Source organism: Terrapene carolina, unplaced genomic scaffold (genome assembly GCF_002925995.2).
Source record: "Terrapene carolina triunguis isolate 2854851 unplaced genomic scaffold, T_m_triunguis-2.0 Scaffold374, whole genome shotgun sequence".
NCBI lineage: Eukaryota > Metazoa > Chordata > Testudines > Emydidae > Terrapene > Terrapene triunguis.
The window spans coordinates 18,048,331-18,076,244 of record NW_020664725.1 but is presented as its reverse complement, the minus strand read 5'-3'; the positions used below and the strand labels follow the sequence as shown (position 1 = coordinate 18,076,244).

The following is a 27,914-nucleotide window of genomic DNA, read 5'->3' as shown; positions in this document are numbered from 1 at the left end:
AGATGCCGAACGCAGGCTGTGACTGTCCCCTTTAAAAGAAGCGCGGATGAGCGTGGCGTGGCGTGGGAATGGCCGAGGCCGAGCTGAGGCGGGAGGGTGAGGTGGGTACAAGCCTGAGGCGGACGCCCCCGCACGCCGCGGGGCGAGGCGGTAACGGGACACACGGCTTCTCGCGGAGCGGGCTCTAGGCAGGAAGAGCCTGGCAGCGCCTAACAGCAGGTGACGGCGGGTTCGTGGGGGGCTCCGCGTGGGAGCTGGGGGAGGTGGGGGGCGTGGCTGCGTGGGGCCGCCGCCTGTGGGGTAAGGGGGTGAAGACCTGGCGTCTGGTGCGGGGCGCACCGGCTCCCCCAGGAGGCCACTGCGAGGCTAGCGCTGAGGTAACGGGGGCGGGCCGAGGGGCCGGGCCTGCTTGCCTACCCGGCCGGGAGGGGGAGGGCACACGGGAGGAAGAAGGAAGCCGCCATCTTGGAGCGTCGAATCGCCATAACAAGGCACCAAGCGGGCGAGTGCGAGGACTTTTTTACCCGGGAGAGCGGGGAGCGCAGCCGGCGGCGGCGGTGAGGAGGGTGCTGGGGGAGCGGCCTTCGGGGCTGGGCTTGGGGGCGGGCGGGCATCGGCCTGTGCTGTAGTGAGGCCTGCGGCCTGCTCTGGAGACGGGCCTGGGCTGGGCCGGGCCTAGCGGGCGGCCACTCCGGACTAGCTGGGGGGTTACGCTGCGGAGGGAGTTGTTGGGTCTCATCCGCCCCCCCCCCGCCTGGGGTCGGCGTGTTCGGTGTCCCATGGGGGGCCCTGCAGGCGTGTTAGGGCACTGGGGGCGAGCGGGCGCTTCGCGAAGCGGCGGGGTGTGCGGGGTGTGGGGGGGAGGCCGTGAAGTGGGGGGAGGCGTGTATCTGTTAGCCTGACCTTGAGGGGGGCCGGGGGAGCTTGGTGTTTCTGCTGGGGGACCCTGCACTGGCGTGCGGGGTTGGTGTATCTGGGGAGCACCGCCCCCCTCGGTGTCTGGGGCCCAGAGGGGGCGGGGATGGTCTTTTGTTTCCCCGACGGATGTTGCCGGAGTCGGGTGCCCGCTGATGTTGCGCAGATACATTTTTAGGGTTGTGCCTGTTCCTACAGGCTGTTCCTTTCCGGCCGCAAATAAACGCGGCTTATGTACGTCTGTTGTTAAACCGGGGCGCCCCTCGGTTGTGGTGGAGCCGGGCTGCCCCTGTTTTTGCCTGGTGAAATCGCCCCCTTCCCCAAGCTTTGCAGAAACTGCTCCGGACACTCTCACTAAAGCTCCTGTCACTCCCAGGCAGAGGCCCATGGCGATGTGGGAGTGAAGCAATAAGTGTTTAAGCTGCTGCGCTCCATTGTTTCGGAAAACGAAACGTTCAGTTTTTTGGGGGGAGGTGGGGAGAAGGATGAGAATATGGTTGAAATTTCTAAACTGATTGAAGCTGTAGTGAGGTCCTTATGTTAGAGGAAATGTAGGTCGGTTCTGGAGCAGCTCACGGCCTCAGGACTTTAGAGGACTATGAAGACGTGGTTCCTGGGGTCACCTAAAAAGCGCCCCCTAATTTTGTAATTGTTCATGTAGCATTGTGTGCTCTTTTTAGGCAAAAATCAAAGTTCCTCGGGGAAAGGAGGATGTTTACTGCAGAAAGGGCAGTGGAAATGTGTAGGCAGCGGCTTCCATAGTCTGCATACGTGGTCAAAATCAAGAAAGGAAATGCTTAGAATAGGGGGTGGTGAGCTTTACTAGTAGAGGGCACTAGCTTTCGAACTGGTGGTGTTGCTTGTCCCCGAATTTTAGGTTTGTTCAGATTTATTAAATATAGTTTTACTTTATTACATATTACACTTTAAAGTTTTGGAATCCTACTGTGGGTGTGGGTTAAGATTTAAAGGCACGTTGCCAGGTAAAATAAAAATGAAAGTGGGGTACTAACAACACATTATTAAAGTTTAAAGTTGAATTTACCTCTTGCTGTATCTTTCTCTGCTGTTTATATTTTTTGTTCTCCTGTCCTAGCTATATGCTTCGATATTTGAGTTGTAACACAAGGGAAATGTCTTAATCCAAATAATGTTTCCCTTGACTTTTTAAAAATGAAAATATTTTTATTAAAACACTTTAAAATATTTTTGGGTCTATGGCAGTGTCCCTGTAAATTAAAGGTACTTGAAAATGACATCCGTCTGAAAATATTTCACCTACTCATAACAAGAGTACCATCTAAAATGACTGACCCAGAGATTGGAGGAAAGTGTGTATTTTTTGTTTTGTTTGTTTTTTGTTTTAAAAGATTGCTTTGTGCTGTTGGCAGTACTTCACATACTAATTTTAATTGTTTCCCTTCCTTAGTAAGTCATTTGCTCTGTCTTTACTTTGAAACAAATAAAGGAAAAGGGGACTGTTTGAAAAAAATATAAACTTGATTTATAAAACCATAAAAGTTGGCAGAAATACTCAGAAGCAGGTTGTAGTACCTGAAACTGCTTTTAACTGTTTTTGAAAATGACTAGATATTGGTGTCCCTTTAAGGAATGTTAGTATTTGAATTCTATGGGTGGATTTTACCTGGGTATGGTATAAGAGTGCATTAATCAACTAATGCTGCCTTTGTTTTGCATTTATTGTGTAAAATGCAGCTGCTTTGTGGTGATACTTACTATATGTCAAGCCTGTAAATCCTTTTTTGAAAAGGCTATTGCTAGGCCTGTAGAGTTTACTTGTTAGTAACAATTCTAGGGTTACTTCAAACAAATTAATCTTACAATTTTGTACTTTAGTAGCTTTCTATAAAGAGTGTGTGTGTTTGATATCTTGTTTGCCAAACAGTTAGTTACAGTTACTTTTCCAATACTCTACCACTAACTTTAAATTTGTTTTGTATGTATCTGTTTTCTGAGTGCACCAGGCAGGTTTTTCAGTGACAAAGTTATTTTGAATGTAACTCAAAGGGTGTTAGCTCAATTAAAAAATTAAGGGGGAAATCTCTCTTGATACATTTGTATCTGAATTGCATCTCTAATTAGAAAACGTAACCACTGTGAGTAAATTTTTTTTTTTAGGTTTTGTGAATGTAATAAAACAGGAAGCTGTTTTGATTCACTGAGAGTGAAGGACTTGGTTTCACTATTTGAAATTGAAGTTTTATTGTTTAAATTGTACATCTTACCTGTTAAACCAGCTGTTAAAATTAAACCTCTACTTAAATAGAAATAGAATTTATAACTTTCAGATTTCCAGTGTTTTTCAGATTACTTCAGATGATTTTCATCTTGCTTACCGTATTAGTGTGCTCTTCTCTCCCCCTTTTCCTCCAATTGAGATATTAAAGTAATTGCATAGTGCCCTCCACCCCCAATTTTCCCTATAAATTATAATACAGTGGTATTCTTCATCTCCTGTCCTTAATTGATGTGTAGCATTGCTTTGTGGTGGTAAACAGCTGCTGTGTTCTGCCCCAGAGGTGGCTGCACTTCAAGCTTGGGTGAAATAATCTCTGTGACTCATACTTATGTTCCTGGGGTGTAGTTAATATTTGTAAAGCACTTCATTACATAAAAGATGTTAAAAGTACACATTTTTATAGAGTTCCACATGATGCCATAAAATTATAGTTGTGTGCTCAGTTTTAAGTAGGGAAGTTAATTTTTGGTTTATTTGTGACACTTGATCTTTTGGGTGCCTTTGTTTAAAGTACTGAGGATTTGGATGCTTGTTCTGGTAGTGCTTCGGTTCAAGTATCAAAGTAGTTTGTAATAATAGTAATGATATATTTTTACACATTCAGTCCATGTATTAATTGTTTTTTTTCTGCATCTTTTTCAGACTGAAGTGAGTGAATTCAGATATAATTCAACTTTGTTAGAGGGCTTTTTTAAAAAAAAAAAAAAGTTGTTCCACGGTGCATCAGAGCAAGTTACTACTTTACTGTTGAGTGACTTACAGGTGCTTGCCTGCATTGCAATAAAGGACTCATATATTGAGCAAGACTTATTTATCTCTTCATTTTGGAGAGTCTAATAAACTGTTATTACAGTTTCTGTACTGACTTTCAAAGTTTTGAAGTCTAAAAAGACATCTTTACAAAGAAAAACATGAGCACGGCCAGAACAGAGAACCCTGTTATAATGGGTCTATCCAGTCAGAATGGGCAGCTGAGAGGCCCTGTAAAACCAAGTGGGGGCCCTGGAGGTGGGGGGACACAGACTCAGCAACAGATGAACCAGCTGAAAAACACCAACACAATCAATAATGGCACTCAACAGCAAGCACAGAGTATGACTACCGCTATTAAGTAAGTATTTGCGTAAATGTTAAGCAGCATCTTAAATTCTCTCCAATGTCTGGTAGCTCAAACACTTGTTTAAGATTTCTTGTGTTGATATTTAAGTTTTATGTCCTATTGTTACTTTAAAATTCAGTGTAGGGGGTCAGATGAGGAATATGAACTACTGATAATTCAGAAATAAATGTGAAATTAATAGACTTTCTCTGACAGATCCTGGTTATTGATCAGTTGTGCGAATTAATAGTTAAGGCATTTTCTCAAGTTGTATACTATTGAAAAGCATAGGTTGATGGCTACTTTAATTTCTTTTCTTGATAGCTTTTCCCCTGAGAAACACCTTCTCATCCTGATCACTTGCTAGGGATGAGAGGAAGATGTGGAGTCTATTGTAGTTTAATACAAGTGGCAAGTTGTGACACATAATGGACCTTAAAGTCACTTTGTTCTGAGTATTGTCTTGTCTCTGTCCCCCACCCCCCCACACATACACACAGTTCAATTACATGACATTTAGTAGATATTTCTCAGTAAATGCTAGAACTAGAGCTAAATATTTAAAAACTGGGAATGCCAGTTTTTATTTGACCTAAACCACTCACTTTCTTTCCTGGGTGATTTGCAAAACATGATTTAAAAAATGTCTGATCCCCCAGTTTAACACTTCTTTTGATACCAGTACAGGTTTGAATGAAGTGTACCTGGAACAAGTGCAACACTAAACCCCCTCACTCCTCCTCCCCAATTTAGGAATGTCTGAAAACACATTATAAAATGTGGATTTGGGAGTTGGAAATTGGAGGAAAGAACTGTCCAGATCCAGTTTCAAGTTTTGGTCTGTTCTAAGAACTAGACACTTTTTTGTGTATGGATAATTATTTTTCTTCTGTAGTGTATGAATGAAAATTATAAACCTATTTATGCTTTTAACTGCTTTAGTAATTTTGAAGAAACTGCCTCTCAGATGAAAAGAATGCAATTCATAAAAGTGGTCCAACATATAGTTTTGGTTTAAATAGTCAAAAATCTTATGCGTTGCTGAGAGTCTGGCTAACAGGACATGGTGAATTGATTATCAGCTGCGGGTGAGAAGAAAACTTTTCTCCTTTTTCCCCCTCATGGTTTAGCATTGTACAAATTAGACAAATGAATTATGGGTTCTTACTGTTTTTCAAGACATTAGCTATGAGCACTTACAGGTTATGATGGACCAGTGCTGTGTTGTCATATGACAGGATTATAAGAACTATCTTTTTTTCAAAGATAAGGTTGGCTAATGTTACTTGTCATGTTTTGGTTCTGAAATAGTGAGGGGAACTTGATGAAATGAAAAGTTTTTGATCATATTTGCTAATGGTTATAAGAGTGAGTCGATAACCAGTGCTTGAGAGACTCTTCTCTTACAATTATCTAAGATAAGAGCAGCATTTCTGGGTGAAATAATTAGGCCAGGTTCTTTGGTGCATTTAAATAAATAAATTAATTAATTAATGGAGATATCCTATCTCCTAGAACTGGAAGGGACCTTGAAAGGTCATGAAGTCCAGCCCCCTGCCTTCACTAGCAGGACCAAGTACTGATTTTGCCCCAGATCCCTAAATGGCCCCCTCAAGGATTGAACTCACAACCCTGGGTTTAGCAGGCCAATGCTCAAACCACTGAGCTATCCCTCCCTCTCCAATTTACTACATTGCACCATTTAAGTGAGTGCTGTTTAGAGAGAAGTACAATGCTCTGAGTTTGGGGAATTCAGGGACTTCTGAGTTCAAATTCTTGTTTTGTCGTGGTCCTCCTTGCCTTGGGTAAACGGTTTAATCTCTGTACTTCAGTTTCCACATCTGTAAAACGGGGGAAATAATAACCTCTCAGGCAGGTTAATGTTTTGTTAGTTTGTGCAAAGTACTAATTGTTACTAAAACAGAATAGAATTATTTAGGGATATTAACTAGTGCCTTCACATTGCAGACCTGGTGATGACTGGAAGAAGACTTTAAAACTCCCTCCAAAAGATCTGAGAATCAAAACTTCGGTAAGGATGTTTTAAAGGTAACTGTAAGCATGGGGTTGAGGATGTGAGATAAATTGCAGTGACGGTGTGCTAACAGTGAGAAAATTCATTTCTGATCTATTTTTAAAACTTAATTAAAAGTAGATAGTAATATACATTCTTAGAGATACTTGGCAAATATGTTTCCTTTCTCTCTCAAGTATGTTGAAACTCAAGATATATTTTTACTTACTTTTAAGAATACTACAGGATGAAGTCTTAGTGCTTTTACTGCAAAACAGATACAAAGTTTTAAGTGTGTATGCAGATTACGTTGCTTGGTCCCCAGTAACCAACACTACCTAATTATCTGTGGTTGCACTACACAGATTTTTGTGAACTACTGTATGATGGATGGTTGGAAAGGGCTTATTACTCCATTTTGCCTTGTCTTTGTCCTGGATTATTCCGTCGGACCAGTTTATGGGGATAATTTGTATGAACTGGTCTTACTGTTCTACTTTCTTAACTACTCAGGATGTGACCTCCACAAAAGGAAATGAGTTTGAAGATTACTGTCTGAAACGGGAGTTACTGATGGGAATTTTTGAAATGGGCTGGGAAAAACCATCTCCTATTCAGGTTAGTACGGAGCAGATTCTTTGTGCCACATGCTGATTGCTTCATCTTAACTATCTCATAGTCAGTCATTTACAGGTTTTTGGGCATCCTTGAAGTTTTGACACTAAGGCTTTGATAGTATAATTTCTGAGAAACTCACTTCATACCAAACCAAAAAATACCCAGTAACATAGAAATTAGGCTTTTTTACCTTTTAAAGGCTTGACATATGATTCTTCTGTTCATCATAGAGAGGTTAGGGGGTTGTAGGCCCCAATTCGCTAAGATACTTCCAGTGTGTAAGTAGTCCCATGGACGTCAGCAATCTTCTCTGTTCACTTTTATGGACCAACTTAATAGCTCTGCGTCGATCTAAGCACCACAGAGGTCGTCGTCACAAAAAATCTCTGTAGAATCTTACTGCAGTTCATCTCACCCCTTAGTTGCAACTCTGTGCCAGTCTAATCACAAACGGCTCAGCAGAGGTGGGACAAAAGGTCACTGAGATGCACTTCCATGGAAGCTAGTACAACCTCCCCCCCAGTAAAGTCCCCTCACTCTTGTTCTGATGTTTCTCTTGTTTTGTGATCTGCAAATTTTTTTTTTTTTTTTAAATTGAGCACTGGAGAAGGATTAAAGTACACACAATTGTGCCGTTTCACCTCATCATGGGGAATATGATACAAGGCATTCTGAACACTTATCTTCACCTAGGCTCTAAGTCTTAAAGAATGGCTTTATACTTTTTACTGAACAGCAGAAAGAAGAATACTTCTGGTCTTTGAGTCTGGAGCTGGCACCATAGAGGATGTCTTAAATTTCAAAAGCTAATAAGCCCTTTCTTTTCACAATGTAATGTTAAAATATATACATGGACTTGAAGTCACGCAAGCAGTTTTCCTTACTTCCTACCTAGACCTTTTTCCGGTCTAATTGGTGTCTGGAATGGGGGTTAGGGTGGAGAGCCTTTCTCTCCCCATGGGATAGTTTGATAGCACCTCTCCCCCATCTCCTTCATTGTACCTAATATGTGTACACCCTGCACATTAGGATCATTCCTGTGGTAGCTGTTCCATTCAGTCTGCCTATGACCAGGCTAGACTAGTGGGGCATTGATAAATGGGATACTGGGAGCAGTTTTCTCATAAGTGGGATGCTGAAATGCTTTTGCTTGATCAGTTTGTCATTTTTGTGATGAGGCTGGTGTACTTTCATATATAGGGTCTTATAACTCAGTGTTGCATGGGAAAGTTCTCCTGTCCCTTATCGGGGTCAGTGTTAAACAGGGCCTTTTTTTTTTTTTTTTTTTTTAAGTTGTAGTTGAGGTTGTTTTACTGTTGCATTGCCCTGTGCTTGCTTTTCAGGAGGAGAGTATTCCCATTGCTTTGTCTGGTAGGGATATCTTGGCTAGAGCTAAAAATGGAACGGGCAAGAGCGGAGCCTACCTCATTCCCTTACTTGAACGGCTAGACTTAAAGAAGGACAATATACAAGGTGAGCTGAAGACAGGTTTACATGAAACTTCATCTAGGAACTAACATGAGTAGCCTGGCTGCTGCACATCAGTATTTGTGGGATGAGACATTAGAAGATTGTAGGCATCAGTGTAGCTTGATGGCTTGCAGATTTATACCTAAAATTGGTGGTTGAATTTTTCAAAGCAACCTGGGGATTTGGACACACTTTCAATTAAAATTAATCCCCAACACTGCTTTGAAAATCTCAACTACTACAAATTTCTCCTCATCCTTGCTTATATGCCCTGAAAAGAAGTGTGGTGTAAAGGTGGCTGGGATATAAGTTGTGGCTGGCACTATTTAATAGCACGCAAGGCATGCCAGTTAACTTACAGTGCTTCAACACAGCGATATTTCCTTGTCATGAAGAATACCCATGCAGTTTCCATGATGAGTCATTAAGAATTTTCATAGACCTCCTTAAACCTGCTAAAGTTTAGCCATCATAGCGTTTGAGTGCATGTGTTCATTAGGATAATCATTCTTTAGTGCCTTTTTGAACTGGGAGGAAGGCAGTATTTAAAACATAAAATGCATCCTGTGCTGAGGATTTTGTGTATCTTCTCTTTCAGCAATGGTGATTGTTCCCACTCGAGAACTAGCATTGCAGGTCAGTCAGATCTGTATCCAGGTTAGCAAACACATGGGAGGTGCCAAAGTGATGGCAACAACAGGAGGAACCAATCTGCGTGATGACATAATGAGGCTTGATGATACAGGTTAGGACACTTCCCAATTAAGGTTGCTGCTCTTTAGTGGCTTGCACAGTACTGCAAAGCCTAGCACTAAAATCTCTCCCTTTCAGCTGCTGTTATCCTAGCATTGGCCTTTTATGAGCCAGGCTGAGGTTTTATGCATCCATTCTACATTCATCTCTAAGGACTGGTCTGTTCAAGCATCTAGTTTGCAGGAAACTGGGGTGTAAATATGCTGTGTGCTAACTGTCCAGGTGGACTCTGCATCAGTGCACGATAAGTTCTGTAGTGCACTTTGATCTACACCGCTTTGAAACAGGAATACCTCCGAGCATACTACAGAACTTATAGTGAGCGGGAACGGGGTCCACGTAGATGATTAGTACATGTCAGGCTACCTTGACATAGATTTACACCCCAATTTTCCACAAACTGTTTGTACAAACAGGCCCTTAAAGTTGACTTAGTGTAATTGTCAGCCAAGCCAATGTTGTGTATTTGTACTGTTTCTTATCCAAGCAAAAATCCACTTAAATGTATTTTCTTTTTAAAATTTACAGTGCATGTGGTGATAGCTACCCCTGGGAGAATTCTGGATCTCATCAAGAAAGGAGTAGCAAAGGTTGAACACGTCCAGATGATAGTACTGGATGAGGCAAGTTGCTGTCTTAACGATCTGCAAAACATGGAAAGATATTTAACAGGAAGTTACAACAATGACACATCTCTGCAGGCCTGCTCATTGAGCATTGCTGGCCATTAAAATTGTCAGACTTTCTGTAGACACCATAAAGTTGAGATTGATCCATTTCTGCATTTTTGGGTGGGGAAAGTCATCTGGGAGGGAAGAGTTTTCAACGTGTACTTTTCTCAGAGACTGATAGAAGCAAACTGATAGGGAAAGTTTGCTCTCCCCTTATTTTGTAGGACCCCTGAGCATTAGGTTAACAATCTCTTCTGAAATGGGTAGCTCTTACTCTTCCATTTAAAATGACTGTTGTAATACAAACCTCTCAGTATAAACTGATATACAAAGATCCAGTAGATTCATAGATTTCAAGGGGTCTGACCTCCTGTACAACACATGCCATAGAACTTCCCCAAAATAATTCCTAGAGCATATCTTTTTAAAAAACATCTGATCTTGATTTAAAAAATCCACCACAACCTTTGGTAAACTGTTCAAATGGATATTCTCACCATTAAAAACACTATGCATAATTTTCAGTCTGAATTTGTCTATCTTCAGCTTCCAGCCATTGGATCATGTTCTACCTTTTTCTACTAGATTGAAGAGTCCGTTGTTAAACATTTGTTCTCCAATAGAGTAAAAGCGACGTTCCTTCTAACTTCTCTTGAAACAACTGAATCTGAGTCAGGGCGCTGGGAGAGTGGGGATGTGAGAAATAGCTTGCTACGTCCAATAGACATTGGGTTCATGCTTGATAATCGGCTAAACCTAATCTCCTAGTGTAATGCTGTGGCCAAAAAGGCTAATGCGATCCTTGGATCCATAAACGGGAATCTAGAGTAGGAGTAGAGGTTATTTTACCTCTGTCTGGCACTGGTGGGGCTGCTGCTGGAAAAGTTTGTCTTGTTCTGGTGTCCCCAATTTAAGAGAGATGTTGAAAATTTGGAGAGGGTTCAAAGAGCCATGAGAATTATTAAATGGTTAGAAAACATGCCTTATGGTGATAGACTCAAGGAGCGTAATCTATTTCACTTAACAAATAGCTGACTGCGAAGAGTTACAAAGGGATCTCACAAAATTGGGTGACTGGGCAATGAAACGGTAGATGGATTTAATCAATGTTGAATTTCGAAGTAATGTGCATTGGGAAAACATAATCCCAACTATACATACAAAATGATAGGGTCTAAATTAGCTGTTAACGCTCAGGAAAGTGACCTTGGAGTTATTGTGGATATACCTCTGAAAACATCTGCCCAGTGTACAGTGGCAGTCAAAAAAGCTGCCAATGTTAGGACCAATTAGGAAGGGGATAGATAAGATAAAATTCATAATGTCACTATATAAATTTGATGGTACACCCACACCTTGTATACTGCATGCAGTTCTGGTTGCTCCATCTCAAAAAAGATACATTTAGAATTGGAATAGATGCAGAGAAGGGCAACAAAAATTATTAGTGTGGAACAGCTTCTGTATGAGAAGATAGTGAGACTGGGATTGATCAGCTTAGAAAAGAGATGACGAAGGGGGGAATGTGATAGAGGTCTATAAAATCATGAAAGGTGTGGAGAAAGTGAATAAGACAACATTATTTACCCAAAGGGTAACGTAACACAAGATGAAACTCATAGGCAGCATGTTTAAAACAAAAAAGTATTTCCCAGAATCAACCTGTGTAACTTGTTGCCATGGGATGTTTTGAAGGCCAAAAGTATTACTGGATTCAGAAAGGAATTAGATAACTTAATGGGGGATAAGCCCATCAGTGGCTGTTACAAGATACTCAAGGTCACAACCCTGTGCTCCATGTATCACTAAACCTCCCAACTGTGTGACACTGGGACTGGATGATAGGGATGGATCACTTGAAATTGCCCTGTTCTGTTCATTACCTCTAAAGCATCTGGCACAGGCTACTATCACAGACAGAATACTGGGTTAGATAGACCAGTCATCCAACCTAGTATGGCTGCTCTTCTGTTAAGGTGGGGAATTGATCAGTCTGTAAGTACGTACATGGGGAACAAGTATTAAATAATGGTCTCTTTATTCTAGCTGAGAGAGCTGTAACATAATCCAGTGGATGGATGCTGAAGCAAGTCAAATTCAGAAGGTGTACATTTTAAACAATGAGTAATTAACCATTGGAACAGTTTACCAAGGATGCTGGTAGATTCTCCATCACTGACAATTTTTTAAATCAAGATCAGATGTTTTCTGAAAGATATATAGAGTCTAGGAATTATTTTGTGGAAGTTCTATGGCCTGAGTTGAGGTCCAACTAGATGATCACAAGGGTCCCTTCTGGCCTTAGAATCTATGAATTCCAGTTAAGGAATGGGAAATCTTCTGCTCTTCCTTCTTCAGTCTGATATAGCTCTTAAATTGGAAGAGTTGGAAGTGAGGCAGGATAAATTGCATTTCTCAGTGTTTGCAGTTGAAGTAAAGCTTTTCCCTAGTAGGTAAATAAAGCTGTCCATGAAGCATTATACTCAAAGCAAGCTTTCTACCCCACAAGTTGAGGAGAACATTAGTTATATTTCATGTTCTTCTAACTTAACATTAATCCAAAATATCCAGAATTTGCAGCACTGGTGTGTGTGAGATATATTTTTTTCCTTCTCATTGCAGGCAGATAAATTGCTGTCTCAGGATTTTGTTCAAATAATGGAGGACATTATTCTTACGCTACCTAAAAACAGGCAGATTTTGCTCTACTCAGCCACTTTCCCTCTTAGTGTACAGAAGTTCATGGTAAGTGGCCTCTTGATGCCCATTTGGGTATGGAGTGCATGGATGTGTGGAGACTTTTCCCTCATTCACATAGGTAAATGTGCATCATGTAAACAGTCCCCGTCTCCTCTCCCCCCCCCTCCCCCCCCGATGTGATTTATGCATGGGTATTCTAAGTTGCATTCTGGATTTAGTTTTGTATCCTAAAAACATTAAATGGGAATTTTAAATAAACTTGCATTGTACATAGCCAATATTAATAAGAGAAAATAATTCTCTGCAACTGCAGTCTGGGGATGCACACTCCTGTTTGGCTTTATCTATTGTGGTTGTGCTAGCATAACTATGTTGACAGTTGATGCATCTTTGTGTATTTGATGCATCTCAAATAGTAGGATAGTAGGTTAGGTAAGAAAATACTTTAATTTTTGTGAGTAGACAGGCATGTCTTTTCTACCTTAATTTAATTTGAAATGCCTCTTTATTTCAGAATTCCCATTTGCAGAAACCCTATGAGATTAACCTGATGGAGGAATTGACCTTGAAGGGAGTTACCCAGTACTATGCCTATGTAACTGAGCGGCAGAAAGTACACTGCCTCAATACGCTATTCTCCAGGGTAAGTATGCTACTGGTCAGTGTGATGCAACTAGAACACCAGTCTGAACCACTTCATTTATCCTTCAGAACATAACTTAATGGCAGAGATATGCATTCTGGCAAGAAAAGAGATTTTCCTTAACCTAGTGTTTTTTTGTTGTTTAAAAACTGGCTTTCTTTAAATGAACAGTGATATCTTGGACTATTTACTTTCATGCTGTAGCTTTGAAATTTGAAGGCCAGGATCTTTTCTGAAAATGCATATTCTCTTGCTGTACTATTAAACTGCAGACCTCCTGATCTTCTTTTTGCAGCCAGAAGAGTGAGTGACTTTTTCTAGCTGGAATCCCAGATTCATGTTTTGCATTCCTGAAAAGGATGCATTCCCCTCAGATTTCAAAGCTTTGTAAGTAAAATGCTGCTGCTGTTTAACACCCCCCCCCCCCCCCCCCTCTCTCTTCAGCTCCAGATTAACCAGTCAATCATTTTCTGCAACTCCTCACAACGGGTTGAACTGCTAGCCAAGAAGATTTCCCAGCTGGGCTATTCCTGCTTCTATATCCATGCTAAAATGAGGCAGGTGAGTGTGAAGCTATACCAGTTAGTTTGAAAGCAACTGATAAAAACTTAATACAGGTGTGAATTAGAATTGTAATATTTAGTCCGGATTTGCTAGTCCTTCAAGAACTGTAACTCAAAAGTGTTGTACTGTTTTTTAACGTTGACGTCATTGTCTCAAGATGGGAGCTTGTTTAGTTAAAGAAATCTTGATCATATTTCTTAGCACAGCAACTCAGTCACATGATCAAAAACACCTTAATTAAAACCAGTTTTGATACACATTTCATGTTTTACATTTAAGTTTTCTTATGTGATTCCATTGATATGTTTCACAACTTTAGGTCAGTTCTCATCATGGTTTAGCTCCAGACTTCAATATTGATCTTGTTACTGATATTAAATGTCACGTCTCACCAAACTAGCAAAAATTGGTGGTAGGCTCAGATGCCATTTGTAACTAAATTTCATTTTGAAACCTTGGATTCCAATTTATAAAAAAAACAAATGTATGTTAGAATTTTTTAGCTGCTACTCACTGGTAAGACAAATAATCCAAATACTCCCTGGGCTGTAAACAAACTTTTATATGGTGTTTTCTGGCTGCTCTCAATATTGACTGTTCATTGAAATCTGAATAAAAAGTTGGTTCTTAGTGGCACAAATCAGATTTCCAACTAACTGATCTTCACAGCACAATGCAGTGCATATTTATTTATGCATCTCAGGCCTATCGTTTATTTAAACTGGTTGCCTAAGATTGGTACTACTAAAAAATTTTTTCAGTGCTGCCAAGGTGGTGCCATGGTTATTGATATGTAAAAATAAGAGTAGTGAGTGAAGACTTGAGTTAGCAGAAAGAGACTGATTTTTCTTCATACATTGATTTATAACCTAAATTATGAATCTCTAAGCAATAAAGTAAATTGAATATTTTTACTCAACAAATAACCCATTGTCTTGAAAAAGACTTGATAGTCAAAATATCTGGAATGAAAATAAGTAACTTTGCAAATTTTAGATTTTCTTTAGGATGTCTGTAATCCAAGACCTGATTTCTAATCCCAATTGATTTATTGTGACTTCAGGCAAATCACTTAATCTGTCTGCTTCAGGCCTTCTCTAAATACAATTTTGTGTAGCTTTTCAGTACAGAAGCTGATGTAATTAAATTCATACAAGCCCTTTGGATAGACACTCTTCAGTTAGTGCTTTAAATTCATTTACTTTAAGAGGCACTCTTAAACAGATTGTCCATCCAGCAGGGCCGGCTGCAGGCACCAGCTTATCAAGCAGGTGCTTGGGGCGGCCACTCCGGAGAGGGGTGGCACATCCAGCTATTCGGCGGCAATTCGGCAGACGGTCCCTCACTCCGGCTCGGAGCGAAGGACCTCCCACCGAATTGCCGCCGCAGATCGCGATCGCGGCTTTTATTTTTGGGCTGCTTGGGGCGGCCAAAACCCTGGAGCCGGCCCTGCCATCCAGGGGGATTGCATCAATTAATCTGCATTAGTTTCTGACCAGTTTAGTTAAATATCTATACCCAAAAGTTGTACCAAAAGCCTCTTTTGTGAAGCACTTTATAAAATGGATGAAAGCACAAGAAGTGCTCAGTAGTAGTATTATTGAAGAGTGTGTTCAGTTTTGCATGTTCCAGTGTTTATTCCAGCTCGTGGGGGAGAGGAGTAATAGGATCCATGTTTCAATTTGTAAAAGCTGCTAATATTTTTTTCTGCTTTACCAGGAACACCGTAATCGTGTGTTCCACGATTTCAGAAATGGCTTATGCCGGAATCTTGTTTGCACTGGTAAGTGTTTCCTTTCTTTTTGTTTAATTTTTTTTTTTCTTTTCAGTTTTAGTAGTAAAAACAGACCGTTGGACTTCTAGAGGTTGCAACTGGAACCAGACTATATACACAATCAATTCACCTGCTTTTTATCATAATGAAGAAAACTAATACTTTGCCTTCAGTGATCAGAATCTTTCAAGACTATTAGAAATGTCAGGCTGGAAGGGACCTTGAGGGGTCATGTAGTCCAGCCCCCTAGTGCTAAGCCAGGACCAAGTAAACCTAGACCATCTCCGACAGGTGTTTCTCCAGCCTGTTAACTCTTCAGTGGAGGGAATGCTGGAATCTATTCCTAGAGCTTAACTTCCCTTGTAGTTAGAACGTTTTTCCTGATACCTAACCTAAATCTCCCTTGCTGCAGATTAAGCCTATTACTACTTGTCCTACCTTCAGTGGACGTGGAGAACAGTTGATCACTGTCTTCTTTATAACAGCCCTTAACGTAGTTCAAGACAGTTGTGAAGTCTGAGTGACGACTTCGTTTATCAAGGCTAAACATGTTTAGTTGTGTTAACCTTTCCTTAAAGGTCAGGGTTTTTTTTTCTAAACCTTTCATCACTTTTGTTGCTGTCCTCTGGACTCTCTTCAGTTTGTCCACATCTCTTCTAAAGTTTGGTCTCCTGAATTGGACACTTATCTCCAGCTGAGGCCTCACCAGTGCTAAGCAGAGCAGGACAGCTGCCTCCCATGTCTTAATACGGGGCTCCCCTGTTAACACACTCCAGATTCTTAGCCTTTTTCACAACTGCATCACATTGTTGACTCATTCAATTTGTGATCTACTATAACTCCCAGATCATCTTCAGCAGTACTACCACCTACCCAGTTATTCTGTATTTTGTAGTTGTGCATTTGATGTTTCCTTCCTAAATGTACTACTTCACATTTATCTTTATTGAATTTAATCTTTTTGATTTCAGACCAATTCTCCCATTTGTCAAGATCATGTTGCATTCTAATCATGTTCTCCAAAGTGCTTGCAACCCCTCCAAGCTTGACATCATCTGCAAATTTTATATGCTTACTCTCCTCACCATTACCCAAGTTTTTAATGAAACTACTGAATAGTACCAGGCCTAGGACTGACCCCCTTTGAGACCCCACTAGATTGTCCAAGTTTGACAGTGAACCATTGAACTACTCTTTGAGTACAATCTTTCAACCAGTTATCCACACCCTAATAGTAATTCAATCTAGACCACGTTTCCTTAATTGGTTATGAGAATCATGTGGAACTGTATCAAAAGCCTTATTAAAATCAAGGCCAGTAACCCAGACAAAGAATTAGATATGTTTGACATGATTTGTTGACAAATCCATGCTGGCTATTTCTTATAACACTGTTTTATTCTCCTAGGTGCTTACTTTAACAAATTATTAAACAATCAATTTGTATCTTTATGTAACATTACTATTTAAATGTTACAGTAAGATTGAGAGAGAACTCCTAACAGGAGATTTCAGGCATATATATGCAAACTATGGCTAAATAAGGACAAAAGGCAAATGTTAAATTCTCCTGCCCTCCTCCTCCTCCAACACGGACTTGGAATGTTTTTGAGGCATTCATTATTTGCATATTATCATGAACCATGTAGCATCCTTCCTGTTTATGCTGAGTTTTACTCATGTCCCATCTAAACGATTGTGTAAGAGTAATTTATAAGACTACCCTTTGATTAGTTTTGCATTTGACACATGGACTGCTTTTAAGGCAGTTATGTACATAGGATAATTCTTTACATAGGATAATTTTAGATAAAATTAAGGTAAATTGCTGATTCTTATTTTGAAGAAATCTTTTTAAGTGTTCTGCTTTAAACAAACACTTAAAGAACTGTGTGACACTGGGCAGTCCTGCCTTCATTCAGCCTGTTGTCAGGATTCCCCCACTGCAGTAGTTGCTGACAAGTGGTGTTGCTGACTTCATCGATTCAGTACATGATTGGAAGCTTGTATTCTAAGAATAGTAACTTTTTAACTTCTCCAAAATGCATCAGAAGTAAGGCAGAATAGTTAAATTAGATGGAAAACAAGTTGTATAGGCCTTTAGAGACTCAATTGAAAATGGTGTACTTTCCCTTCAAGGGGAAAGGGTGTTGTGAAATGGATGTTAAGAAGTAAGCAAAATGCTAGAGGAGTTGTTCATATGAAGGATCCTCAATACCAAGTTTGGAAAGCTCGTGTTTTGATCCTTCTTCACAATGTTAGCCATGCCCAAAGTGGGTGAGGGGAAGATTTTTTAACAAAAATTAAATACAAAATAAGCAGTTCTCGCAGGAGACGTTCACCATCCAGTTTCTTAAATATACTAACAATGTTTTAAGGGTATTTTATCATGCTCAAGTAACCTCTCCATCCTGGGTAGCCTTTTTCCCCTAGCTCCTGTTGTACCCTCCCATTCCAGCTAGAGTGGTGTTTTTGGTGAAATAAATCCCATTAATTAAATGGAATTCTGTTTCAGATCTGTTTACCCGAGGTATTGATATCCAAGCTGTGAATGTGGTGATAAACTTTGATTTTCCAAAGCTGGCAGAGACGTATCTCCATCGTATTGGCAGATCAGGTGAGGGAAGGGAAATGTTCTTCAGGGAAGCTATTTATTATTTATTAACACAAACTTCTGCTTTTTATTCTGAAGCACTGTGGGTATCTCTAAAATGGCTTGAAGCGAGTTGGTGGGTTGTTTTCATTTGGCCTGTAGAAAGACAAACTTCATTCCCGTTTCACCAAGGGAAAAGCTGTGTAAAGACCTTCTATTTTAAGGTGTGTTGGAGCATGATACAAAACAGGATTAAATGGTTAGGGTATTGAAATTGGCCCAGATATCTGTTAACTTTTGAATATTTTAATCAAAATAAATTTTCATCCTCCTAAGGGTGACAGGTTCCTTCTCTTTGCAATCTAAGAAAACTACTCAAATAGCTGTGTGCAGGTGCATTTTAAACACGTACTTTTTTTCTGCTGGGAGTGGGAGAGAAGATTTTTGTTGATACTTTGGGTCATTAACAATAAGACATTTACAATTAATGTCTTGACACTGTGTATATGTGTGTATAAATCTTAATACAGGATCAACAATATTAATCAAAATAGTTTAAACACAACCATAACTTAGTATGAATAGTTACATATATAGACATACCAACTTTTTTGTTTTTTGGGGAGAAGCTGAATGTTTTTGGGGGTTGTGGTGAGAAAGAAGTTTAAAGAGAATAGAAAGAAAGGAAAGCTAAGGGGGGAGAGGCAGGATGATGTAGTTCAGTTATTTACCTCTGGTAAACACACACTTGTAGCCATGACACTTTTTTCCTGTGTATACTCCAGAGATTTTTGTCAGATGCCTGTCAGTGGATTGAAATTTAAAATTATTAATTCCAAGCTAGCAAAGGCACATCAGTGAGGACTCAATCTGTAAAGTTTGAGTTATCAGGGTGAGGGAGAATAGAAAACACTGAATTTTGTGCACATTCTCCCCCCTTTTAAAAAAAAACAAACAAACCAAAACACAACCCCAAAACCATTGCATACAATTATTGGCTTAACTTTTCAATAGAATTTTGTCATTGGGCAGACACCAGACAGGGAACAATAGCCTGAAAGGAGACTGTTCAGAAATCTATACAGTTAATTGATGTACTTGAACATCGTTTTTCTCCTGTGGGGAGCAGAAATGTCACTTTTTTTTTCTTTTCTACAGCAATAAATGGGGATGTGAAACTTGAAATAGCTACTGTACTGATGTGCTTGAGGGTTTGGATTGGTCAGTCTTGTTTGAAACTAGCTTTTTTAATTACTGCATGATCACATGTAATCTGGTCATGTGACAATCTACAGACTTGTGTGGTAAAACTGTCACTACTTTAGTCTTTCTTTTTGTGAAGGTCGCTTTGGTCACCTGGGCCTGGCCATCAACTTGATCACCTATGATGATCGATTCAACCTGAAAAGTATTGAGGAGCAGTTGGGAACTGAAATTAAACCCATCCCAAGCAACATTGACAAGAGCCTGTATGTGGCAGAATACCACACCGAACCCGTAGATGATGAGAAACCTTAACCATGTGCGTATGTGATTGCTCAGAAAGCCACTGAATTGAAGGTTGGGTGTGTGGCAGTGGGGAAATAAACTGAGGCAGATAGAACAAGTTGATTTGTATGGATCACTTCACTTTTCTTACCATTCCTTCTCCTTTGATTTTTGTTTTGTCCATTCCACTCTTCATGGTTGGCTCTTCTGGGTGAGCTGCAGTAAATAAGGAGGTAACCTTCAGACTAGCTGTTTTGACCTAAACAGGTATCTGAACTTGGTCATTCTCCTGCATACCCTCTCGTTCAGTAATGCTGTCCCAAAATGCACAAACAGGTGCTGTGAACTCAGTGGATGAACTAATTAATGAATAAGCATAGCATGCTTACGATTAATTTATTGTATGAAGCAGCCTTTTCCTCACTTGAGAGTTGCTGACATTTGTGTGTGTTTTCAAGGAAAGAAAAGAGTTTATTGCCTGGTCACAAGAAACTCTGAGAAGGGAAGAGGCAATAAACGTGGCTCTCTGCTGGATTTTGGACTCTTATAATCCTCGTTGATTCATTAGTATTGGTAACACCCAAAGGCCCTGATCAAGATACCATTCTATTAGGCTTTGTACAGGCCACTTTTTTAATTTCAGAATTTCAAATGGAGGTGCCAGACCCCTTTGGAAATCTTAGATATAGTCTGCGAACCCCCAGGCGTCTGTGGACCACAGGTTGAAAACCACTGATATAGGCAATACAGTAAGATAGTCTCTGCTCCAAAGAGCTAACAAGGGAGTGTGACACAAGGAATTAAAATAAATATACCTCATTGCATAGACTAGCTATTGCAGAGAATTTATGGGTCTTGATTTCAGTTTCTTTTTAGAAACTGGCTCTTCCCAACTGACACAGCTGCTATTGGTTAACTGAGTTCTTATAGGGGTTTCAGCAGAGGTGGGTGGTGAGGGAGCGGGTAATGGCCTTATGGATCAATTTGAGGAGGCTCTTGCATGCATGAGGTTCAGCAAGAAAGAAAGTGCGGAAATGGCTGTAGGAGAAGCTGAGAAACAAGTGGATGAGGCTAGCATTACTGGAGTGGAGGAAGTTGAAAAGCTGATGCAATAAGGCGATTTAAATGAGTAGGGAGGGGCAGAGTTGTGAAAGGCCTTGAGTGTGAGCACAAAGTTTTAACTTTGAGCCCTTGTGCTGGTACTCCATTTCATACAAAGGGAGTGTGATGGGTAAGAAAAATGTCTGAGCAGCTGTTTTGAATGGATTTGGGAGGAGCAATGCGTGTATTAATTAGGGGTGTAAAAGGTTAACTGGTAAGCATTAGACTTACCGTTAACCAACCTTAACCGTTAACCCTGGTGGCCCTGCACCAGCCAGAGGAACCCCAGCCCCAGTAGTGCCGGGCTGGTGGGAGGGACCCCAGCCCCCGCCACACTGGCAGGGCCCCGGCACTGGCTGGGCCTGAGCAACCTCGGTTAACTGGTTAAATTAAATAATTTTAATTGTTTAACCGGTTCACTTTTTTAACAGATATTTACATCCCTAGTATTAATGAGGTCAAAGGAGGAGGAGGTTAGAGTAGGCAAGATGGAAAATGAGGGCCTGAACTAGAGTTTTAGCAATGTTATGAATGAAGAAATGGCAGGATTTGAACATTATCTGGGATGTATTAGGCGAGGGAGATGCCAAAGATGATCCTTGGGTTATGGAGTAATAGGGAGTTTAGGAAGGATGGGGTGATTTCTGCAATGAGAAAGTGGGGAATGCTAAGGAAAGATGCATTCTGTTTGGGCAACAGTGAGCCGAGCACTTCACCTATTAAAATGAACAGATTCAGGCTCCCAGGAGCCTGCAGTCTTTCCCATTTCCTGATCTATTGGAGATGCAGTATTTGCTTGTGTAGGCTCCTTGAAGGAGAAAAAAGCTGTGTATGTTGAGGATGGTTTATTTCTGTAATTCACCTTGGTTGCCACTAGATGTCTCTCTGAAATGGCTTAAAAAAACAAAAAAAAACCCAACCCCAAAATGCTAGTCTGACTTCCCAGCACCAGAGTGAGATTCTCCTGCTTATGCTTCAGCCAACTCAGCAAAAATGTTTGCAGTTGATGAAGTAAATCCCTCATTTCAGAGTAGCAGCCGTGTTAGTCTGTATCCGCAAAAAGAACAGGAGTACTTGTGGCACCTTAGACTAACAAATTTATTAGAGCATAAGCTTTCGTGGGCTACAGCCCACTTCTTCGGATGCATATAGAGTGAAACATATTGAGGATATATATATATATATATACACACACCACACACACACATACAGAGAGCATGAACAGGTGGGAGTTGTCTTACCAACTCTGAGAGGCCAATTAAGTAAGAGGAAAAAAACTTTTGAAGTGATAATCAAGATAGCTCAGTACAGACAGTTTGATAAGAAGTGTGAGAATACTTTCAAGGGTAGATAGATTCAATGTTTGTAATGGCTCAGCCATTCCCAGTCCTTATTCAATCCTGAGTTGATCGTATCTAGTTTGCATATCAATTCCAGCTCAGCAGTCTCTTGTTGGAGTCTCTTTTTGAAGTTTTTCTCTTGTAAGATAGCCACCTGCAGGTCTGTCATTGAATGACCAGACAGGTTAAAGTGTTCTCCCACTGGTTTTTGAGTATTATGATTCCTGATGTCAGATTTGTGTCCATTAATTCTTTTGCGTAGAGATTGTCCGGTTTGGCCAATGTACATGGCAGAGGGGCATTGCTGGCACATGATGTTTGGAACTGTAGTGCTAGTTAACCTATCCTGAGGTTATAATTCAGCAGCATAGACCTCCAGAGACTTTGTGGACGCTTGACTCCTCATCCTCCGTCATTGTACTATCTTCCCTATAGATGATAGAAAAGGAGAAAGTAAATTCTTCTGTTTCTGGAAGCAGGAACCAAAACATTGATCAAGAATCTTAATGGATCTCTGAAACAATGCATAATCTATTTATTCTAGAAAGAGCTGCACTGTGAAACTAGATATAGGAGGAGACTATTTAACCTCATTAAACTATGCCAAGGAAAAATTAACCATTTGTTTCCTCACTGGAAATATTGAAGGGGAAACTAATAATTCTGGTCAAGACAGGCTAACTTATACCCATTGTGTGGTTGGCGGAGCAGCCTCCTTTTTGAAGGAAAAAGTTGGTGACTAATTGTAATACCGTAACTAAAGATTTAGTGTACGGGAATTGGTTAAAACAAGTTTTAGAATGCCTTCAGAAGGCAGAATGGTGCTAGCATACCTCTTGGAGCTGCCATTGAGAGCCACTGACAGCGGAAAGCCTATATTGTGGGTAGTCTGAGGCATGGAAGTGTAGCCTGCGCTTGTGATTTGGGTGCTTGAGATACAGGAGGCTTTCAGAGTTGTAAATAAATTGTTCTGAAATCTTTGATTAAAGAGCTTAGCCACTTAACCAAATGATGGCTTCTTATTTTTAAAGGAAAGTTCCTTTTTTTCCATGCACTCATCTTTTGGGCTGTTTCCTTTCTATCACCCAGTATGAGTGGCTGCTTCCTATTTTGTTACTTTATTCAACAGTCTTATGTTTGCTATAAAAGCAGTCATCAACATATACCATGCTATATCCTTTCATTTAGTAGGGAATGTTAGGCTTGTGTAACTGATCAAGCAAAGTGACCAGAACTTCAGTTAGCTTTAGCAAAGTGCTAAATCATAAAACTGAATTACTTTTTTGTATTTTCTTCCTTGATTTTGAAAACAATTTTAGAGAAAATTAACTGCAGGATCTTTGTTTTTTTTAGGCTTTGATTACAAACACCAGAAGCTGAAGCCCCTTGATCCAGATCTGTGACGCATTGTTTCTTTGGGGATATCCTTCTCTTTTTGGGTTTTTCATCTTCTTTTCATTTTGGAACTATGAAGACTAAAGCGCTCAGACGTATTTTCTTTTCTTTTTAAATTTGGCAGCAAGGAAGAAAGAAGATAAAAGAAGGAATACTTTTTTGTTTTTTCACTTGTTTGCACTGTGTGCTGATTGAACATTAGTTGCACTAAACTGCTGGTTTTAAAAAATTTTTTCTTTTGGGGGGGGCGCAGGGGCAGCAGCAGCAAGGGAAGAAGAGAAACCCTGAAAAGAGAAGAAACTTGATGAACAGAAGTTTGTCTGCAATTTCAAATTCTCCAACAGCTGACTGAGTGCATTTCAACTTCTCCCTGGTTACTCATCCGTTTTTAAGCTAAACAGCTTGTTACTTATTCGTGCAAAGTGCCTTATGCTATGAGACCATTCAGAATATCACCTTTCAGATACAGCCCGTGGAATCAACAGCTTTTTTTCTTTCCAGGTCAAAAGTTCCCAACCCTTCTCTTGCCCTCCCCCAACAATATTCAAGCCCAGGGCTGCGAGATGAAACTATCAGTAATGTAACACTTTTTTTGTTTAACTTTTTTTTAAATTGGAGGAGTTGATATGCAACTGCAGTTCACCCACACTGTAAATACATGTATTTAAGACAAAAACAACTAAAAATCTGGGCTGATTAGGTGCAACATCATAGCTCTAGAAGGAAAGAGCAGCCTATCATCTTTTGCAGGAGCCATATGAAAAGCTCGTGTGCTCTAGCAGAACACTAAAGACTGGTTTCCATAAGTCTCCATTCGTAGTTACAGCACTTGATATGTAGACTTATTTCAAAACCATGGCCCTCTTTCCTCTGGCACAGTGTCCCATTGAAAATTGGATGTGTATACTTGTATAAACTTGTAAATAAGTTTTTTCTGTTTTGGGTTCATATATCTTTTTTTTTTTTTTAATGAAAGTTGCTGGGGCTAAAGGGATTAGACTGATTATGGGAGCAGCTAACGGTGAGAGGGGCTCAGTTTTCTGCAACACTAAACACCTGAAAAGTGCTCTAACTTCTGTGAAGAGCAGGCCTAGACAAGTGTCCCTTGTCAGGGTGGGTTTGCTCTGGTGCTTGCAATATTGTCCTGTGCCGCTCTTTTTTGGAAAAGATGACTTGTTGGGTTGGAAAAGACTCAAAATCCATAGCTTAACTTGTTTGAGGTACTCTTTGATTTCCCTCTTAAAATTCCAGGAACTTTACAAGCTCTGAGGGCAAAGACCTGTGTTCCACCTTGGCATGAGGGAAATCCAGCAGCTAACGTAGCTAAGCAGAACATAGGTGTGAATTTGGGTTTAAAAGAAACAATAGAAAACCAACTTACATGCATAAACTGACAGTTCTGGAGCTCTATTGGGTGTTTCACCTCCTGCAGCATTGTGCATACTCTGCCCAAAACAACCTTTATATAGATTTGAGCAGGAAAAAGCAAATCCTTTAACTTGTTAACTCTGAAGCCACAGAAAACTGCTTGCCATCTAATATGTTTTGGCATGAATTGCTGTCTGTCATTCTGCGTTGTATATTGCTGGAGAATGCTTTATGGTCAAGTAGTGTTGCTTTAAATTGTGCCCCTCCCAACATGCTTGATGTTTGGCCTGATCTACAGGCAAAAGGAGTGAGACAAATCAAAACCAGTAAACTTTTTTTTTTTTTTAATTTCCTTTTAGCCTGTTCAACTACAGTTTGTCAGGAGGCACCTGGATGAAAGCAATCCCCTTTGGTCAGTTGTACTTTGCATATACTGATGCTGTACTCACACCATGCTTGTTTACCTGAATATGGATATGGGAATTAATAATAATTTCTCCCCATCTTGACTAAAAAAAGTAAAATTGTTTGGGTTATTTGGGGAGGGGAAGGCAGATTTATCCATTAAACTCCTTGAGGATCAGAAATAGAGCCAGGTGCCTCCTGGTGATAACTTTCAAGGTGAAAAGTGTGCCCCCCCCCCCCAATCTACAGTGACACTGTAATAACTGTAGCAAACGCTGCACTAAAGTACAAACTCAAGAGCTTGGTCACAGGCCCTCTGTGAGCCACTTATCAAGTTGGCAGGTACCAAATGTAAACTAGTTTTAGGGTGCTTTTTGGGGGAGGGAGGGAGTTTGTGGGTGGTAAATTTTGACCAAAAGTAAAATCTTGCTCTTGTACTGCAGCCAGCTTATGATTTTTTTCAGTGAGGCAGAAGAGGGATCATTTTAGTGCAACAAAGATAAAAAGAAAAGTGTAAATAAAAATTATCTTATGACAGAGCATGCACATGCAACGAGAACAGGATAGCCATGCTGAGAGTCAAAAGTGCGTGCTCTGCCTGGATTTGTGGTAGGTTAGCCTGGTGCCATGTTCTGATGGTCCCTCTTGAAGCACAGAATTTTTAAATTGAAAGTATTAAAGTCAGCCTCTGAGGATTGGCACTTACCTAGACTATCAGGGGCACCATTTTTAGGTGGCTTTCTCTAGAGGAAGGAAGCGGTCTGATTCTGGTGCTAATAGGCTATCTCTAAAACGTACATGAACTTGCAAAAGGAAAGATGCTCCAAATGACTAGGCAAATCCTAGTCTTTATTTCTCCCTCATCAAGGAGTGTGTAAAACTTGACTGTCAGGTTTCTTCTGGCTCCTTATTTTTACAGACTACTTGCCAACGTTTCCATGTATTCATTAAAAGCAGGTACTTGCTCTGAAATAATAATCCCCAGGTCAAACATTTGTTCTCTGTGGTCAAGTTCTTAGTGGGATATTGAGAATTTTACATGCTTTTCCATATTTTTCCCCCAAGAAGGCAAAAAATCACATTGTTAACCTATAAATCTGATATTAGACCCTGTATCTTAAATCCCACAAGAGAAAGGAGGTGGTAGTGAAATGGGGGCACAAGTCTGTAGCCAGTTGAATTGTGACTAAAAATCTAGACTGGCTTCTCAAAGTGTATTGTACAAATGCACTGCTGAAGCTGGAGGGTTTTGCCAAGGGGAGGGGGGTGGGTTGGTCGTAAATATTTTCATTTTCAGAATGAGATGGGAGCATCTTTCCTTTGCCTTCTGCTTTGTGTCTGTTTATATGGAGCTGGGTGAGAACATGAAAGCTCGACACAAAGACCTTGCGTACATGTTGGCATCAAATCATCTCATTCTGACTAACTTTGTTCTTTATTTTAGTGGTGGGGAGGGGGAGGGTGTCTGGACCAAGGATTTAGAAATGCTTCAGATGGTTGTATTCCATCAGTGACTGACATAATGCTGGCATGAAGAGACCATCATTCAGCCTTTGTGTTTAAAGCCCTTTTCTAGTTAGTTTTTTACAAATATATGAACTTCTGTCTCTTAATGCCAGGAGCCCGATTCTATTGGTGTACTATCCATTGCCGGCAATGGACTTGATAATGCTGCCGGTGCCAAGGAGCTTATTGGTGCACGGGAACAGAGTGAACTCTGCTCTCAGGGACTAAATAATGTTGCTGCCACTGCAAAAGTTTGGTAAAATTAGTCCAAGCCAAGAATATTTGGATGCCATGACCCTTTTTAGTCCAATTTTAAACCAAGATTTCTCTTTACAACAAATACATGATCTCTGGAGTGAAAAGTATGTCAGACAGATGAAAAATGGGTACATGAGGAGGGTAGTATGCCTTATAGCTTTGCTACCTTCACTGTTCTGCAGCTTAAAGTATTCCCCTATTTGAAGCATTATTAAATTCTTGTGTAGACAAAATTGGGGATGGGAGGGGGGGAGGGATAGGGTATACTAAGATACAGGCTTGCTGTATTTTAACCATTAATTGTGGGGAAGGGGTGTCTGGAGAAAAATAGTCACTGTTCCCTTTATTGAAACAAACTGGAACTTATTTAAAAAAATTTTTTTTGTTTGCAATTCAAATGAGTTTATAATCCATTGGTCCCCTGTTAAAAGGGCTGTGTTCCACTGATAAGTGAACAGGGTGGACTAGAATTTGGAACATTCAAGGGAGGGAGGGGAAAAATTGGCTTTTTGTTTAATTGGCAAACTGTCCAGTGGAGCTGAGTTTTCCTTGGGAATGTGTATATCTGTATGTACATGTGTGTGATGGAAGGCTGTGACTATGTGAAAATCTTCACTGAGTTCAGAGTACAGAAAAGATGAATGGTAAAATCCTGATTTTGTTGATTAAGCTCAATAAATGCTCACTGGAACTCCAGATTTGTCTTGGTGTCTGTTTCCTGTTACTTTTATCCTTCAGACAAGTTTTCTGTACTACTGTGCAAGAAGTTTCATTCCTATTTTCCTCCTCCATCCAAATCCTGCATACATGTTCTTGCTGTGAGTGTGTGCACTTCAGGCTGGCCTGAGAAATAAAGCAACAATTGCAGAAGAGGGTGTCAATCTTTCTGTATAGCAGAATTCTACAAGTTCAGCAGCAGTATTACAGCTGAAGCAAATAGCAGAACAGTGCCATCTGCAAGATAACTTCTTACCTGTTA

The 27,914-nt window shown here is 40.4% G+C and overlaps 1 protein-coding gene across 3 annotated transcripts; it reads left to right on the top strand.

Moving 5' to 3' along the window:
- Nucleotides 1-27,631, top strand: DDX6 (DEAD-box helicase 6). Of its 3 annotated transcripts, none has more exons than XM_024207320.1 (14): nucleotides 1-101; nucleotides 3,818-4,286; nucleotides 6,243-6,306; nucleotides 6,802-6,906; nucleotides 8,250-8,379; nucleotides 8,975-9,121; nucleotides 9,658-9,752; nucleotides 12,423-12,545; nucleotides 13,015-13,143; nucleotides 13,588-13,704; nucleotides 15,427-15,490; nucleotides 17,997-18,098; nucleotides 19,417-19,596; nucleotides 23,357-27,631. In XM_024207320.1, exons 2-13 carry the CDS (start codon nucleotides 4,087-4,089, stop codon nucleotides 19,590-19,592), a joined length of 1,452 nt encoding a protein of 483 aa, XP_024063088.1. In that variant the 5' UTR covers nucleotides 1-101; nucleotides 3,818-4,086; the 3' UTR covers nucleotides 19,593-19,596; nucleotides 23,357-27,631. The 3 variants fall into 3 exon arrangements, with proteins under 3 accessions (XP_024063088.1, XP_024063087.1, XP_024063086.1); XM_024207319.2 differs by lacking the exon at nucleotides 1-101 and adding an exon at nucleotides 120-219; XM_024207318.1 differs by lacking the exon at nucleotides 1-101 and adding an exon at nucleotides 437-557.
- Nucleotides 27,632-27,914: the final 283 nt, after the last annotated feature.